The sequence below is a fragment of the Medicago sativa genome, chromosome 1, assembly GCF_051527215.1.
Source record: "Medicago sativa cultivar Bolivia chromosome 1, Bolivia_mono, whole genome shotgun sequence".
NCBI lineage: Eukaryota > Viridiplantae > Streptophyta > Magnoliopsida > Fabales > Fabaceae > Medicago > Medicago sativa.
In genome coordinates, this window is record NC_140749.1 from 27288595 (window position 1) to 27304723 (window position 16129).

At 33.4% G+C, this 16129-nt stretch overlaps 1 protein-coding gene across 5 annotated transcripts; it reads left to right on the forward strand.

The window, feature by feature from the left end:
- Positions 1-311: 311 nt before the first annotated feature.
- Positions 312-10177, forward strand: LOC146953914 (acylamino-acid-releasing enzyme-like). 5 transcript variants are annotated; one of them, XM_085712538.1, is made up of 18 exons: positions 312-514; positions 611-768; positions 852-1167; positions 3563-3784; positions 3865-4080; positions 4174-4242; positions 4699-4837; positions 5576-5727; positions 5850-5932; positions 6019-6140; positions 6228-6306; positions 6874-7051; positions 7811-7871; positions 8018-8140; positions 9003-9200; positions 9607-9675; positions 9765-9841; positions 9931-10177. In XM_085712538.1, the coding sequence occupies exons 1-18, from the start codon at positions 327-329 to the stop codon at positions 9992-9994; spliced, it is 2514 nt and encodes an 837-aa protein (XP_085568664.1). In that variant the 5' UTR covers positions 312-326; the 3' UTR covers positions 9995-10177. The 5 variants fall into 5 exon arrangements, with proteins under 5 accessions (XP_085568664.1, XP_085568667.1, XP_085568673.1 ...); XM_085712541.1 differs by having other exon boundaries at positions 855-1167; XM_085712547.1 differs by having other exon boundaries at positions 614-768.
- Positions 10178-16129: the final 5952 nt, after the last annotated feature.

Below are 16129 nucleotides of genomic sequence, written 5' to 3' on the forward strand. Positions count from 1 at the left end.
CACTGATTGATGCTTGGATTTGACATGATCCACTCCATTCCATTATATTCCATTCTGTTCCGCTCCGTTATGTTCCATTAATCAAAATATAGCCTTAACCTCAAATTGGTAACAACAAAAATGAATCGGATTGCATTGTTATCTTCTTCTCAATCTAATTCACTTATCGTTTTACCTAATATTTTGAGCAAATTTCGTCAATACTGATGTTAGGTTCGTAATGTCAAAATAACTACTAGTACCTATTATTTAGAAAAAAAAAATAATGTGACAGACCATGATAACACATACATGGTAGGCTGGTAGCTATCGCCATTGTTATTTTAATGGGGTGGAGCACTCTATCAGTGTCACCCGTTGCTATATTATCTCCAACTTCTTCAACTCATTTCCTCCAAAACCCATTTTCTACTATTTCTCTCTCTCATCATTCTTCTTTTCATTATTTATCATCATCATCATCATCATATTCCACTTCAACATCATCAGCAAAATCACCCATTTCCCTCCTCACGTAACTTCTCAATTCTCTCATCTCATTTTTCTTCTTCTCATTTTCTATTATTACACTGTTTTATTATACTTAACTTAATTCAACTATACTCTTCAGCAGAAAATCTTCATCAATGGATAATCCAAAAACCAAAGAATTTCCATTAGGAATCGACGAAGAAACAGAACAACAATATGCACTTCACTCCAATTTACTTCAACAATTCACTTCAATCTCTTCCATCGACAAATCATGGATTTTCAATTCAAACACAGGTAAATTCAAATTCAAATTCAAATCCACTTCCAAATTTCAATTTCAATTAATTTTAATAATTCTGTTATTTTTACGGTTATAGCAGATTCTTCATCACAGGGAATGATGTTTTCCGTGAGTCAACCGAACCTTCTAGCGAACAAGAAACGGAAGTTTATTCTATCGTCAACCGTTAACAAACGGAGCGATGGTTCCGTTAGTTTAGATTGGGCTCCGTTTCCTGTTGAGATGAATGGAGTTTCTGTTATGGTTCCGTCACCGTCGGGTTCAAAGCTTTTGATTGTGAGAAATCCGGAAGGTGATGGTGGTTGTAAGTTTGAAATTTGGAGTAATTCTTGTCTTGAAAAGGAGTTTTGTGTACCGCAATCGAAACATGGTTCGGTTTATGCTGATGGATGGTAAATTTACTGTCATTATTACCTCACATGTTATACTGCAGTAATCTATCTTAGTATTTGATATGGAATGGTTCAGATTACACATTCACTAGGCTCTGTTTGGATTGGATAAACAATTTATAGGATAAGCGCTTGTCATCTCTTTTATCAGTTCTAATTTTAAACAATCTCGGTTGAGGTCAGTTAGTACGTGACACTGTTACAAGTTACTGAGCTGTGGCTCTAATTGGAAATACAACTTAGTTTATGTTTGGTTCTGAGTTGGCAAGAATTGATTTTGAGTGAATTGATTCTGACTAAAAGTGAGTTCAGAGTAAAGTGATTTGTGTGTTTGGATATATTCATTTAAAAGTAAGCTGCTGTAAATTTGTGCGTAAAAATCAATTCTAGGATCAAAAGCTACTTATCTTAGCTTCAAGTAGAATCAATTCTACTCGAAAGCAACCAAACATGTCGTAATCAATTCTACACCTTCAGAATCAATTTTGACCCCTCGAAAAGTGGAACCATACATACAATTATTTGCAGTTTATAGCATAAGCACTTATAATGATAACTGATTATGTATAAACTGTTTCTGTAATAAAAGATAAAACTTAAATTGTTTATTCGTATAACCTATAAGCTGTTTTCATAAGCTATCTTGGAGATATTATGAAAATTAGCTGAAAATAGTTTATGAACATGCTGTTTTCATAAGTTCTTTGAAAAAGTCGTGCAGGTGCTTATGCTAGTAAATAAGCTTAAATAAGTAAATACAAATAGGTCATTGATTTAGATCGAATGATGCAGACTGCAAATTACACATTCACCATATCAGTTTTAAATATACTTGGTTCAAGCCAGTTACCGCCTGACACTGTTACAAGTTACCGAAGGGAATATGTTCCAGTGTCATATTTTCATCACTTCAATAATACTTCAAAATTCAAATGGTATTTTATAATGTATTTTGAGTTCAATGGGGATGCAGTTAGGGATGGGAATAGGCTAGGCCGAGCTAGGCTTTGCAAGGCCAAAGCCTGGCCTGCCATATTTTTTTAAAGCCTAAGCCTGGCCTGTCATAGGCCTACTTTTTAGGCCTGAGCCTGGCCTTCTGAAAGCCTGATACGGCCTACTAGCCTGTTTAAAAGCCTATATTTTATGAACATCTTTAAATAAGCAATGTGGTCTAAGTTTAAATGGACTAGCGAACTAATAGTTCAATTATATTAAACTCTCTTTTAATAATCAACACGAGGTTTTAGGGAATTCGACTATATATTGTATCATATTTCTATTCTAGTTTATAATAATACATTTATATATGCAAAAAATTAATGTATACTAATAAAGCTTAAATTATTGAAAAAGTTTACAAATTTATATTTTAATTCAAAGTACAAAATATAATATAATAATAAATTAAATAATATTATTCATATTACTTAAATAGGCCGGCCTAATAGGCTTAAGAGGCTTTTTTAGAGGCCTGTGGCCCGGCCTTTTAAGCTAAATAGGCTTAAAAAAAGCCCAGGTCTTCTCTATTTAAGAAAAAAACCTGGCCTGGCCTGTCATAGGCTAGGTCGTAGGCCCCTGTAGGTCGGCCTGGCCTATTCCCATCCCTAGATGCAGTGTTGGACATCCGATGAGAATTCAGCAGATTGCCGTTAAGATCACTTTGTAACATCATTTAATTACCATTTCTTTTTACAAAATACTGCATTTTCATTAGACGTTGGTGTAAAATTAGTTTACACTGACAATGTAGTCCCCTTTTCTCATTTATGTAGCTTTTAAGAAAAAATGGATGCAAATGTCCATATCATAATGATTAGATACATACTAGCATTTCATTATATTTACAATGATGCATGCTATGTTTGGATTTGGATTCCCAGCATTAACACAATCACGTAGTTATCAATTTGGACAGTTAAACTAAGATTGGACGGCTCATATTCTGACTTACTTTGTATTTTAGATTTGATTTACCGACATCAGAACATGGGTCGTTTGCTCCTAACTATGTTCTATATTAGATTGCGTGACTGCAAAGATTTTCTTTTTATTTAATCTGCTGTAGTATAAGCTCTCAATTATAAGCTAGCTTATTATGCTTTTCAAACAGACCCTTAATCTCATTTTAAATACAAAAACAGTAAAAAAAAAAAAATCTTAATACCAAAAGCAAATTAGTTTTTTTTAAGCTATATATACCTTTCTTTAAAAAAAAAAATCAACATTACCCTCTCGTCTAATATTGTCATGTCTTGTGATTTTTAAAACTTGGCTGTGTTCTCATGTCCTTATTGTAGCTCAAGTGTTTTGTGTTGTTTTCGTGCTTTTTAGCTGTTGTTTCTTTTTTGTATGTCAATCAGCTTATGTTTGGGTGTCTTGTTCTGTGATATTGTAGGTTTGAGGGAATCTCTTGGAATACGGATGAAACTCATATAGCATATGTCGCTGAAGAGCCTTCCCCTGCAAAGCCCACATTCAATGACCAGGGCTACAAGGTAAGTGGTTCTGATGACAAGGATTCCAGCAGCTGGAAAGGTCAAGGAGATTGGGAGGAAGACTGGGGAGAAACATATGCGGGAAAAAGACAGCCTGCACTTTTTGTCATAAACATTACTAGGTTTTGTATAGTTAATATTCATTATGTAGTAAAGGTTTTATTTATGGATAAAAATCCTAATTACAAGAGTGATTTTACAGCGGAGAGGTACAAGCCGTCAAAGGGATTGACAAATCTTTGAGTGTTGGCCAAGTTGTGTGGGCTCCATCAAGTGAAGGCTCTGCCCAATATTTGGTTTTTGTTGGATGGTCATATGAGACAAGAAAACTTGGTATTAAGTACTGCTATAACAGGGCTTGTGCATTATATGCTGTTAAAGCACCACACGAATCAAAACCTAATGAAGATGAGATCCAGTAAGTCACTTCAGTTTAATTTCTTTTTGAAATTGATTTTGTTTTATTGAGTTTGGTTATGCTGAGCTGAAATATAAAGTTGTGATGATGCAGCTCAACTGAAGATGCTCAGGCACTAATCCTAACTCAAACCATAAGTAGTGCTTTCCTCCCTCGGTTCAGGTAAGCTGGTACTCACTTTCCCAATGCACATCAGAATCAGGACTTTTTTACCCTCTTGTTTATTTGTTGGAGGAACTATTTAATTAGAATTTGCTATGGTGGTATAGTTTTTGTATGTTGATGACAAGATGACTGAGAAGTTGGTTAATGATGAAGCTAACAGTTTACATTTCAGAGAGCAGTACCATGGAGTCAGTATTGTGGGTGATGTGGATAGTGGCTAAAGTAGGATGAAGAAATTTTAAAAAGTTAATTTTCATTTTTCCTTCAAATCTTTTTTGAAACACTTTAATGATTATTGTGCAAATATTTTGAAGAATATAAAAAATAATCTGAAAACATCACAAACTTACGCAGTTATCAGTTCTCATTGCATGATATGGTTCAAGAGTTATTAGTAATAGGTGTGGCAATATGATTTGTACATTTGATTCTAATACATGAAATTTCTACCAGCCCAGATGGAAATTTTCTTGTATTTTTATCAGCAAGAAGCTCAGTTGATTCTGGAGCCCATTCTGCTACAAATTCACTTCATAGAATTGATTGGCCTAAGGATGTGAAACTCTACCAATCTGCAAAAGTTCATGATGTGGTAAGCTTTTTTTACAACCGGTTTAACTTTAATCCAAACAATTGCTATGGAGCTTTGTTATCTATTGTTACTCTTGCGTATTTTTTTATGCTCATATTAATTAAGGCTTAAGAGTACAAATTTCTACTTTATCATATGCTTAAGAACATGATCTATAGAATTTTTTTTTACGGTAATGATCTAGAAAATTTAAATGTTGAATATGGTTTTGTTATATATGTCTATGTTTTGCATATGATTTTTTGTTTCTAGAACATGTCTTTATTGTGATTGAAACGGTAATGCTTTTTCTATAACAATTGAATGAGGGTTTGGTGATTTGGTCTGGTTAGGAAACTTCACAATTTCGTCTTCTTGGGACTGCATATTTTATTTGTCCTCTTATCTGATTCCTAGTTTCAATTTTCATAGATGACATTGAATTTGATGTGCACCATACTTGGTCTCATGTCTAGTATCATTTTCATGAGGCTGTTTGTACTGTCCTCAAGGATTATAGCTTTTGAAACCTAGTAGATGTTTGAAACCCAAATAATAGTTTGCTTGGAAATATGCTTTTTCAACTTCTCATATGACTGAAGCAGCATCAAGACCCAACATCTGAACTCATCTCTAAACTATATTTTCCAAATAAGCTATAAAACGAGTATGGTAATTTCATTTTTCACATAATGACTGATTTGTTTTTGTCTTAAACTCAATGAAGTAATTGTAACTTTTTTGTATTATTTTTTAAAGATACCAGTTGTGTTGTGTGCGGACGATGATGGCTTTCCCGGGCTTTACTTTTCAAGTATCCTTAGTGATCCATGGCTTTCTGATGGCCACACATTGATTATACCCTCTTTCTGGCACAGCAGTCAAGTTTTACTTTCTGTAAATGTGTTGAGGTAAGGTAACTATAACAGTAGGAATATATACCTTATAACAGTAGGAATATATTTTATTAGGTTTATGTAAACCATTATGCAAATCATCTTGACCAAATTCTGCTCTTTTTCATCAAATATAGTGGACAAATAAAACGAATCACCCCTGCGGACTCAAATTTCTCGTGGAGTCTGCTTACGCTGCATGGGAACAATATTTTTGCTGGTAACTTTAGACGCTCATTTATCTTTGTTCTATATTTTTGGAGTATGATGTGTTACTTCAGTCTAACTTGTTTCAACCATATGCAGTTTCTAGCAGTCCAGTAGATGTTCCTCAAGTCAAGTATGGAACCTTTGTTGAGAAGGAAGGTGGTAATAGTGAATGGAGGTGGTCAGATGTATCAAATCCCATATATAAATGCTCTGACCAGGTTATTATGGATTATTTGTATGGGTTATTTTTGCATATAAAAACAATATCCTGTATGCTGAAAGTGCATCATTGGAATTTCCTGCAGGTAAGATCTTTGTTGGCCTCTCTTACGTTTAGTATAATGAAGATCTCAGTCAAGGATGCTTCTGAAAATCCAACTAAAGGTATATGATTCACTTTGGGTCTTTAGGCTAGACTAAATGCACAAATTTATCATAATGCAACTCTTATTTCCTGATCACCACAAATTGTGGAAGTAAACAATCAACGGCATTATGTGGGGCTTGGTATCTGTTATTGTTCTGCTACAGAACCAATTAACCACTAAAGAAGAAACTCCACAAGTTAATGTTTCTTGGATGGCTACAGTTGTTTAGTGTGGCATATAAGAAATTTATTTATCCTGCTGTCCCTTTGTAGTTCCTAAGGTAGTGAGAAAATAAAAGTACTGTTGCATGAAGATGATAAAGAAAAGTACTGTTGGTTAATGGAAATTTAGAAGGAAAAAAAAAAGAATCATAAGCTTGTGTAGAATTGGTAAGCTTTTGTGTTAATAGATAGCATGCTTAAGTATGACTATTCCTGCAAGAAAAAACAGTGAATACAGAATCATTATTGAATTCAGATGATCTTGATTGTGCCTTATATTATAAAATTGGTGGCTGAGTTGAGTTAAACTGAAATTTTCCTTAAAATTTGATTTTCATTTCCATTTTTTATGTCAATTTCAGGTTCTTGTAAACCTTATGAATCTATATTTGTGTCATCAAAAACTAAGAAAAGCAACACATGTGATCCACTAATTGTGGTCCTTCATGGGGGACCACACTCAGTCTCGTTGTCAAGCTTTTCAAAGTCACAGGCTTTTCTTTCTTCACTTGGATATAGCTTGTTGATTGTCAACTACAGGTAAATAATAATCCCTTTAGTGTCTGAGAATTTAAAATTCATCATTTGTTCAATGACTTTGATACCGAAAAATTATTTTATAATATTAACTTTTTAGCACAAAATTCTCTGCTTTGTTTATATGACTTATATTCTGTGACAAAGAAGTTCAAGCCTTTATTAATTTATATCCAAGAGTATCAAAATGTCACCTTTGAGGGGATCCTTCCCGTGATGAAGCTTTTGAGTCTCATGGCAGCATAGATGTATGTGATTGTTGAAGGGACATAAAATGACATTTCTTCTAAATAATGAATTGCATTCTGGGTGTTTGGACAAACAATCTTTCCAAATAGTGTTCAGTTATCCCCTTTCTTCTTGAAGCTACTATCATATTCAACATTTGTTTATCTTTGCACTAGATCATTTACCTATTAAGCTTCATATTTCCCAATAATTTGGTTTATAAATATTTAATATCGTGGTGTGGTTCAATACATCTAGCCTATTGGCCCTATCTTTGTTCTGACAGGTTTGTCCCTATCATTACTAATAAAGAGATCATGTGTACAACTAATATTTTAATCTGCTTGTTATATCATATAATCTACCAAATGCTTTTATCTAAGAAAGATTGATATTGTCAATACCTTTATGAGATAGCCAGTATGACCCCACAATGCCTGAAGCCTCTTTTAGATGTCCTGCTATAGTTGAACAAATGTCTAGGACTACTAGACTAGTACTTCTACAAGTTTCTTACTTGACAATATTTCGCAGAGGTTCATTAGGATTTGGTGAGGAAGCCTTACAATCTCTTCCGGGGAATATCGGATCTCAGGTACTTAATTGTTTTTCCTTCTGAGTTCTAAATTTGCATTTTGCCGTGTTATCTATCTACTGCAGCTCTCTTCCTAAGCAAGTTAAAAAAATTATATTATGACCTTTTTTTTTATGAGGATGGATCTTGATCTGTGTCATATGCAGGATGTCAATGATGTACTCAATGCTATTGATCATGTCATAGACTTGGGACTTGCCAGTCCATCAAAGATTGCAGTGCTTGGTGGTTCACATGGTGGCTTTCTGACAACCCACTTGATTGGCCAGGTACAACAAGTCCACATGCTTTGACTTTTGAAATCTTCTTATACATACATTTTTATAAAGAATTCTTTTATCTATTCATTCTTGCAAGTTAATCCCAATTTTTGTGACATTGGAGCCTTGGATTTATTTTCAAGATAACTTAAAAAGGGCTTGTGCATGTAATGCTGTAAATTGGATATTCACAAAATTAATTGGTTATGTTGAGGGCTGCATATCGTTTTTCTAGTGGCAGTCGTTATTCTTATTAGTTCATTAATTTTATCCTTATCGTTATATCACATAATGGGGGCTTGAATCCTGAATTTTATTTATGCCAAAGTGACAAAAATTGTTTGATCGTTTTCAAGAAACTGGGGTTATAGGATTTCCAATTTTGCTGAACTATCACATACCAGTATAGGATCATTTGATGCAACTTTGAATTTAAGTGGCTTTTGGCGTAGCTTATCAGTGGTAGATTTTTTTTGAAGCAATTAGATTATATGAAGGGAGCCTTGACACTATTTACACGATTGAGTTGTGGAATCGGTCGCTCAAAAATATATGGTAAAGCTTCTTAAATGGGGCCACTATAGATCTGACCTCTGCTTGGACCCCTCTGTGGCGGAATTGTAGAAGCTTAATAACACCAGATTCCTCTAAGCAATTAGATAATATAAAAATTAAATGGAGTCTGAATTTTATATTCAAAAATTTCACGAAAGATGTATATATATTAGCAATTAACCTGGTGTATATGATAAATATTCACTTTAAAAGGGATGTGACTATGTCTAGTGAAAAACTTAGGCTTTCACAATTTTATCTTAGGTTTTGTTTTAAGATTGTTCATAATTTAACCGTGTCTTTCTAATTGCTATAGGCTCCAGAGAAGTTTGTTGCAGCAGCTGCTAGGAATCCTGTTTGTAACCTTGCGCTGATGGTTGGCACAACTGATATTCCTGATTGGTGCTTTGTGGAGAGCTATGGTACCAACGGAAGGGATAGGATAACTGAAGCACCTTCAGCAGAGGATCTGACTCTATTTTATAGCAAGTCTCCTATCGCGCACCTCTCGAAGGTCTGTACACTAAAATAAGCTTTTGAAATATTGGATTGCATTAATGTTGCTCAGTATTTTATGCACTATCCAAACTTCTAGAAATTAACAATTCCAAAAGTACACGAGCAATAATTCCTTCAAAAAAGGATATCGGGCTTGGTATTTTTAGCAAACTACTTTAAGTGTTTTAATTTTTCCGTACTTGCTTAAAATTTTATTTTGTTTCATACTTTTTTTCCTCATTCCAAATTTTTGAGTTTTTTACTGTCATTCCTTTGGATTGCTCCACAAAAGTTATACCTGCAGACAATTGGTCTCAAATTTAATACGCTGCTCTAAAACCTACTATAGTTTATAACACTATTTATAATATTTCATACTTGTTAAACTCTGGCATTACAGATCTATATTTTGATGTTTGCAGGTAAAAACACCAACAGTGTTTCTCTTAGGTGCCCAAGATCTTCGCGTGCCAATTTCGACTGGACTGCAAGTAAGATTTTGATTCTCTGTAAATGAGCTGCATTACCTTCTAAAGTATGAATCATGTGACTGAGAAAACCATATTTTTTAAATCTGTAGTATGCTCGGGCTTTAAAGGAAAAAGGAGTACCGGTTAAAGTCATCCTGTTTCCAAATGATGTGCATGGAATTGAAAGGTACACAAATATTACATAAAAATCTCTCTTATGTCTAAATAGAATTGTGAATTGTGATTGATAAAATAGTTTGGTTAACTTATGTACAGACCACAATCCGACTTTGAAAGCTTCCTTAGCATTGCTGCGTGGTTCAACAAATATTGCAAATGAGTAGCATTTTCAGATACCAGTGATCGAATCATATAAATTCCTAGATATTCTTGTGTATACCCTGTTATGTTTCAAACTGTATTTTAAATATGAAAAAGATATTGGACAGAACTGTATTTGTTTATGTTTTTTATTTTGTTGGCACATTTCTTAAAGATTATATCAACCAATGATTGTTTTGTATGCTGATCTTCCAACTCTTCATTAACAATGGATGTACACAATAAGAAGGTTGTCCCTAACATGCACCACCTTCAACCAATTCATCCTTCAACAATTCAACTTTTCTGATGTGAACTACTCTCCATTGTAAGTTTCTTTGCAACTCAATCACCAACGTTGGCACTACCAAGACTGCAGCAATGCATCACTGCCATCGTGAGGCTCCTACTTTCATTTTTCTTTTGTATTTTGTGATTCAATCGGGGACTTTTTATTCCCTGATTGCATTAGGCTCTTTCTTGGCCTTTCAATGTTTCTCTTCTCAACCGTGCCAAGGTTGTCAAAATTGATTGTTTAAGCAAACTCCTGTTATCGATGTGAAATCAACTTGAAAACTCGACTCGATTTGTATGAGTCTATCTCGTTAAAATAATATTAAAAATAATTTATACGTGATATATAGACTTATATTATACAATAAATGTATCAATAGTTAAAAAATTCAACTCAATTACTAACCAATAAACTGGGTTGAACAAAAAAATTAAACTTAGGTTAAAAAAATTATGTTAAATTTTTATTGTGAGTTTACCTGATTTCACTGGAGTTTGCGAGTCCAACAGAGTACTCAGTTTTATTTCTGCATTTACTAAAATTCAGAGGTAACTTAGGTATACTACTAGCTAGGATAATTTAAGACAATCTCTAAAAAAAAGGATAATATTAGACAAAAGATTTTGTTCAGTTCTAAATTACGCATGTTTGTACTTTTTTTTTCTTCCCATCATCACAAAATTTGCACTTATGTAGTATTGATATTTCTTTTAGTTTTCTTTCAAATAGTACAAAAAAGTTAGCACAATGGTAACATGAAATTTAATTGGATATTTGTTCATTTTTCTAATTTTAAATACTAAACAAATTTTACTTATAGGGCATCCGTATCCAACTAAACTCAAAAGGATCTAAGAATATACGTTACAAAAATCAATTAACTTTTCTGTGTTAGTGCATGTGTTGCTACCACTAGCATGTATACTCATAAATTTGATTTTGTGTGATATGAAGGAGCGATGTTAGTTATATAAATTCCACGTCCATTTCCATTCCCAGCAAAGCCGCTTAAAACAACAACCACTTCCTCATTTCCCCATTCCCAGAAAATGATTAACAAGCTTTGAATACCATTCATGATTTGGATAAAGCTCTCAAATGAGATTGGAATGCAAGAAGTAATGGTGAAGAGGGATGCTCAGGGATTGGAGCATTTCAGTCATGGCATCTAGAATCACCACCGGTAATTTCAATAATACTACATCCATTTAATTTTAGTTGTTGTTTTAAGGTTATTTTTACATACCAAAAAGAGCGATTAACATTGTTCCGAACTTAACCGTGCCTTTTTTATTGCTATAGGCTCCAGAGAAGTTTGTTGCAGCAGATGCTATGAATCCTGTTTGTAACCATGCACTGATGGTTGATACAACTGATATTCCTGATGGGGAAGGGATAGGATTACTGAAGCCCCTTCAGCAGAGGATCTGACTCTATTTTATGGAAAGTCTTCTATTGCCCACATCTCAAAGGTCTGTACCCAAAATAAGCTTTTGAAATATTGAATTCTATCACCATTGCTTCTTTCGAGGGCGGGGAGTGTAGATTTTAACATAGGGGAGAAATGTAATTCGGTGTAATGTTCTCTTGACACGGACACCGACACACGGATAAAGTTTTGAGAAAATAACATAATTCAATGTAATTACAAGTGTCGTGTTAGGGTTGGACATGATATGTGTCGAACACCGGGACACGCTTTCAATTAGAAATGTCCGTACAACAAAGATTGAATTAGAGGGGAGGTGAAGTGTATATTTTAACATAAGTGGTGAGGGCAGAAATTGGAACATCTATGGAGAGAGAGAGGAGAGTGTACTTTACTAGAGAAAATTATATTATCCTTCCTTACAAGATGTTTGAATTACATTTATTTTTCCCACTCTTATATTAAAACCTATACAAGGCTAAAATGATTTACCTTAATAATCTCTACGAGGCTGAAATAATGAAAGGGGTGAGTGGGCTTAATATTTTGAGCAAACGACTTTAACTAACCTTTCTTGCATTGAAATTTTATTTTATTTCATTGGTTGTTCCTTTCATTCAAATTTATTGAGTTTTTACTTTGTCATTCGGATGGCTTGAGGAAGTTATACCATCCAGAGAGCTGGTCTCAATATCAATGTGTCCAGTCCACCATTCCAAAACCTACTGTTTCTCATATAACACACTTCATATATTCTGGCATTTCAGATTTATATTTTTGATGTTTGCAGGTAAAAACACAACAATTTTTCTCTTAGGCACCCAAGATCTTTGAGTCCCAATTTCGACTGGAATGCAAGTAAGACTTTGATTCTCAATTTATGAGCTGCATTACGCTCTTAACTATGAACCATGTGATAGAGAAAACCATACTCTTAAATCTGCAGTATGCTCGGGTTTAAAAGAGAATGGAGCTGAGGTTAAAGTCATCGTGTTTCCAAATGATGCTCATGGAATTGAATGGTAAACAAATCTTTACATGAAAATCTTTCTTTAAGTCTAAATAGAATTGTAAATTGATAAATAGTTTGGTTTAACTTATGTGCAGGCCACAATCTGACTTTGAAAGCTTCCTTAGCATTGTTGGGTGGTTCAACAAGCACTGCAAATAGTAGCATTTTAAGATACTAGTGATCGAATCATATATCTTTCTGAATAATCTTGTGTAACAGTGTGAAGTTTTTTGTCGCATACGGACAATTTCTCAATGAGAAGCTATCAAATCCCTGGTGAAGAGATATGTTAGAGAAAGAAATGCAATATTTATGAGTTTATGCATAATTTTGACCGGGCATTAAGAGAATACAGAACAAATGAACAAGTTGCTGATTTTAAGAGTTAAAGCTCTGATCCGACGTTGACAACTGGTCTGCATAACATTGTGTTGGGTACTGCAAAAATTTACATTCTCAAGTCTTCAGTATTAATCGTTTTTGAGTGGGTGGAAGTAGAAGATAGGTTGATGTTTAAATTGACCAAAACATTTGATACACGATATCATAAAGACGTTGTTTACCACACTGCAAATTCTTCTAACTATGAAAGGATTTGTAGTGTCATAAACAATCTCTTTCTTATGTGTTGTATCACATGTTTTGGTTAATTTAAACATCGACTTATCTTCAACTTCCACCTGCTCAGAGATGAATGTTGAAGACTCGACAATGTGGTTTTTAATTTCTTTAAATATCTCTAATGTGTAAAAATTTGCAGAATCCATCTCCATGCTATGCAGATCAGTTGTCAACACCGGATCAGAGCTATAACTCTTAAAATCAACAATCTGTTCATTATTTCTATACTCTCTTAATGTCTGGTCAAAATTATGCATAAACTCATAGATGCTGCATTTCTTTCTAACATATTTCTTCACTAGTGAATTGACGGTTTCACATTGAGAAGTTGTGCGTATTTGACAAAAAAATGTTGCACATAATTTCTTGTTCATATATGTTTTGGACACCCAATAATTACCTTGTAGTTTGTTCATATCACCAACACTTGCCCAAAACTCTTAAACCTCACCTGGGTGAAATATCAGTGCATTGTTTTCTTTAAATTTGTAAAAACTTCTTTAATTTTAACATTTTCACAAGCATTCTTCTGCAAATGCCATGCACAAAGTCTATGTCATGTTTCAAGAAAAACAGCTTTTACAAATATTTCTTTGTAAAACTTACAACATCATATCCGTCCTTGTTTGCCACACGTACCCCATTATATATATGACATGTTATAAATCTTGAGCTCTTTGGCAAACTAAGCTCTCTTCTAGGATTTTTCATGGAATATGTTATTATGACATATGATTTTACAATCTTGTTCTATTTCAAATTATTGTTTTTTCAATCAAATTAAATTATTATATTGCTAAAATTATGTGTTAGGATTGACCACACCCTTGACATGTTAATTAATCACTTATTGACCAAATACAATATATGCTAATATTTCAATCATTCAACATCTAAGTTATCTTTTTTGTCTTTTTTGTGTATGATCAATCCAAGAATTAATAGTCTCTTGTGATTGGAAGTTAAAGGTACATGAGTTGAAAATGTTCTTAAGCGCTAAGGTGAATATCTCATAACTATAGGAGGATTTGATTAATCCACATTAGTTAAATCATGATATTTCGTGTGTATTGATACCTCACTACACACAATCATCATGTTTAAAATGTTCTCTCCCAAAATAAATGACTCTTTCATCCTTCAATACAATTTTGATTACTTTTTCAATGAGTAAATAGGCAATTACCCCCGAAATTGTAAGTTTCGTCAATTACCTCCTTGAAATTAACAAAACTTCAATTACCCCCCTGAAATTGCACAACGTTAATCAATTTACCCCCTCCGTCAAATTCTTCTGTTAGTCAACATAAAGTTTTGCAAATTCCCCCCTGAAGTTTTGCAATTATGTGCAAAATGCCCCCTGAACTTAAAATTTTTTATTTTTTTTCTTATCCTTAAAAGTGACTGCATTATCACTGAATTGTGGAACATATTAGCTAAGTTTTGACGGTATACAACCATATATGTTCCCCGAAACAATCAAACATTAACCATGTATTAGAGCCTAATGATATGAAAGTCAGCATAGCAAAGTACAGCCCCACCCGTCAGATGAAAAACTAATGTATGACATACATAATGAAGCACATACATGACATATGATTGACATAATCAAGAACTACCAAGATGTCAGAATATATTGTAAATAAGAAAAATCTAGATCTGAAACTATTCTATACTATCTCATTATGTTTGTCATGCATTAGTTTTCCATCTCATTATGATTGTCACGTGCTCATTGTATTCAGAAGCAAAGTATTATTGAGTTTGGATTTTCATATCTAATAAAGTATTATAAAGTGGTTATGGACTAGCATATTGTTTTGCTTTTTGTTATATAAAATATTGGATTGTAATATTGTAGAGTTTAAAGTATTAAAGTTAACTTTTAATTGTATGCCTTTAATATCTTTTGAGTTATGGATAAGAAAAAAAATATAAATTTTCAAGTTCGGGGGGCATTTTGCACATAAGTGCAAAACTTCAGTGGGGTATTTGCAAAACGTCATGTTGACTAACAGAAGAATTTGACGGAGGGGGTAAATTGATTAACGTTGTGCGATTTCAATGGGGTAATTGAAGTTTTGTTAATTTCAGGGGGGTAATTGATGAAACTTACAATTTCAGGGGGGTAATTGCCTATTTACTCCTTTTTCAACTATACTATTTAGTTAATATTTCATTTTACACTTTTACATTTATGTTTTATTTTGTATTCATTTCTATTAAAAATGAATACATTAATACAATTTTTTTAATTTGTGTTAATCTATTCAAATACGTACTACAAGAAATACTCTACAATACACAACGTGTATATCGGAAACCTCCTTCAATAAATTATGTCAAATGCAACATTGATGCGACATTTTTTTGCAATAGAAGAAAAAGGTAAGCATGGGAGCGTGCCTTCGTTATTAGGAAGATACATTCATTACTGTTTTGACGACGTATTGCGAGCCAATGATAACAATAGCAGACGGCGAAGCTTGGGGTTTATACCAAGCCGGTGGATTTCTTTCTTGGGATACCAAAAGGTGTTTTTCGAGCTAGGTCGTAAAATGGCTGTAGATGATATACGACAAGCCTAATCTTTCTGAGTATTATTCTCTCATCCATAATGATAGAACCTTACTTAATCATCACTATAACGACTTTGTATTTTTTTACTAATCATTAGGTAAATGATAGCGCTCATGCTCTTGCATAACAACCTACTCATGACATTCCTTCTTATATTTCTACTACGATGTTTGCTTGAGTCAAACCAAAATATTGTTGTTGTCTATATTTTTTT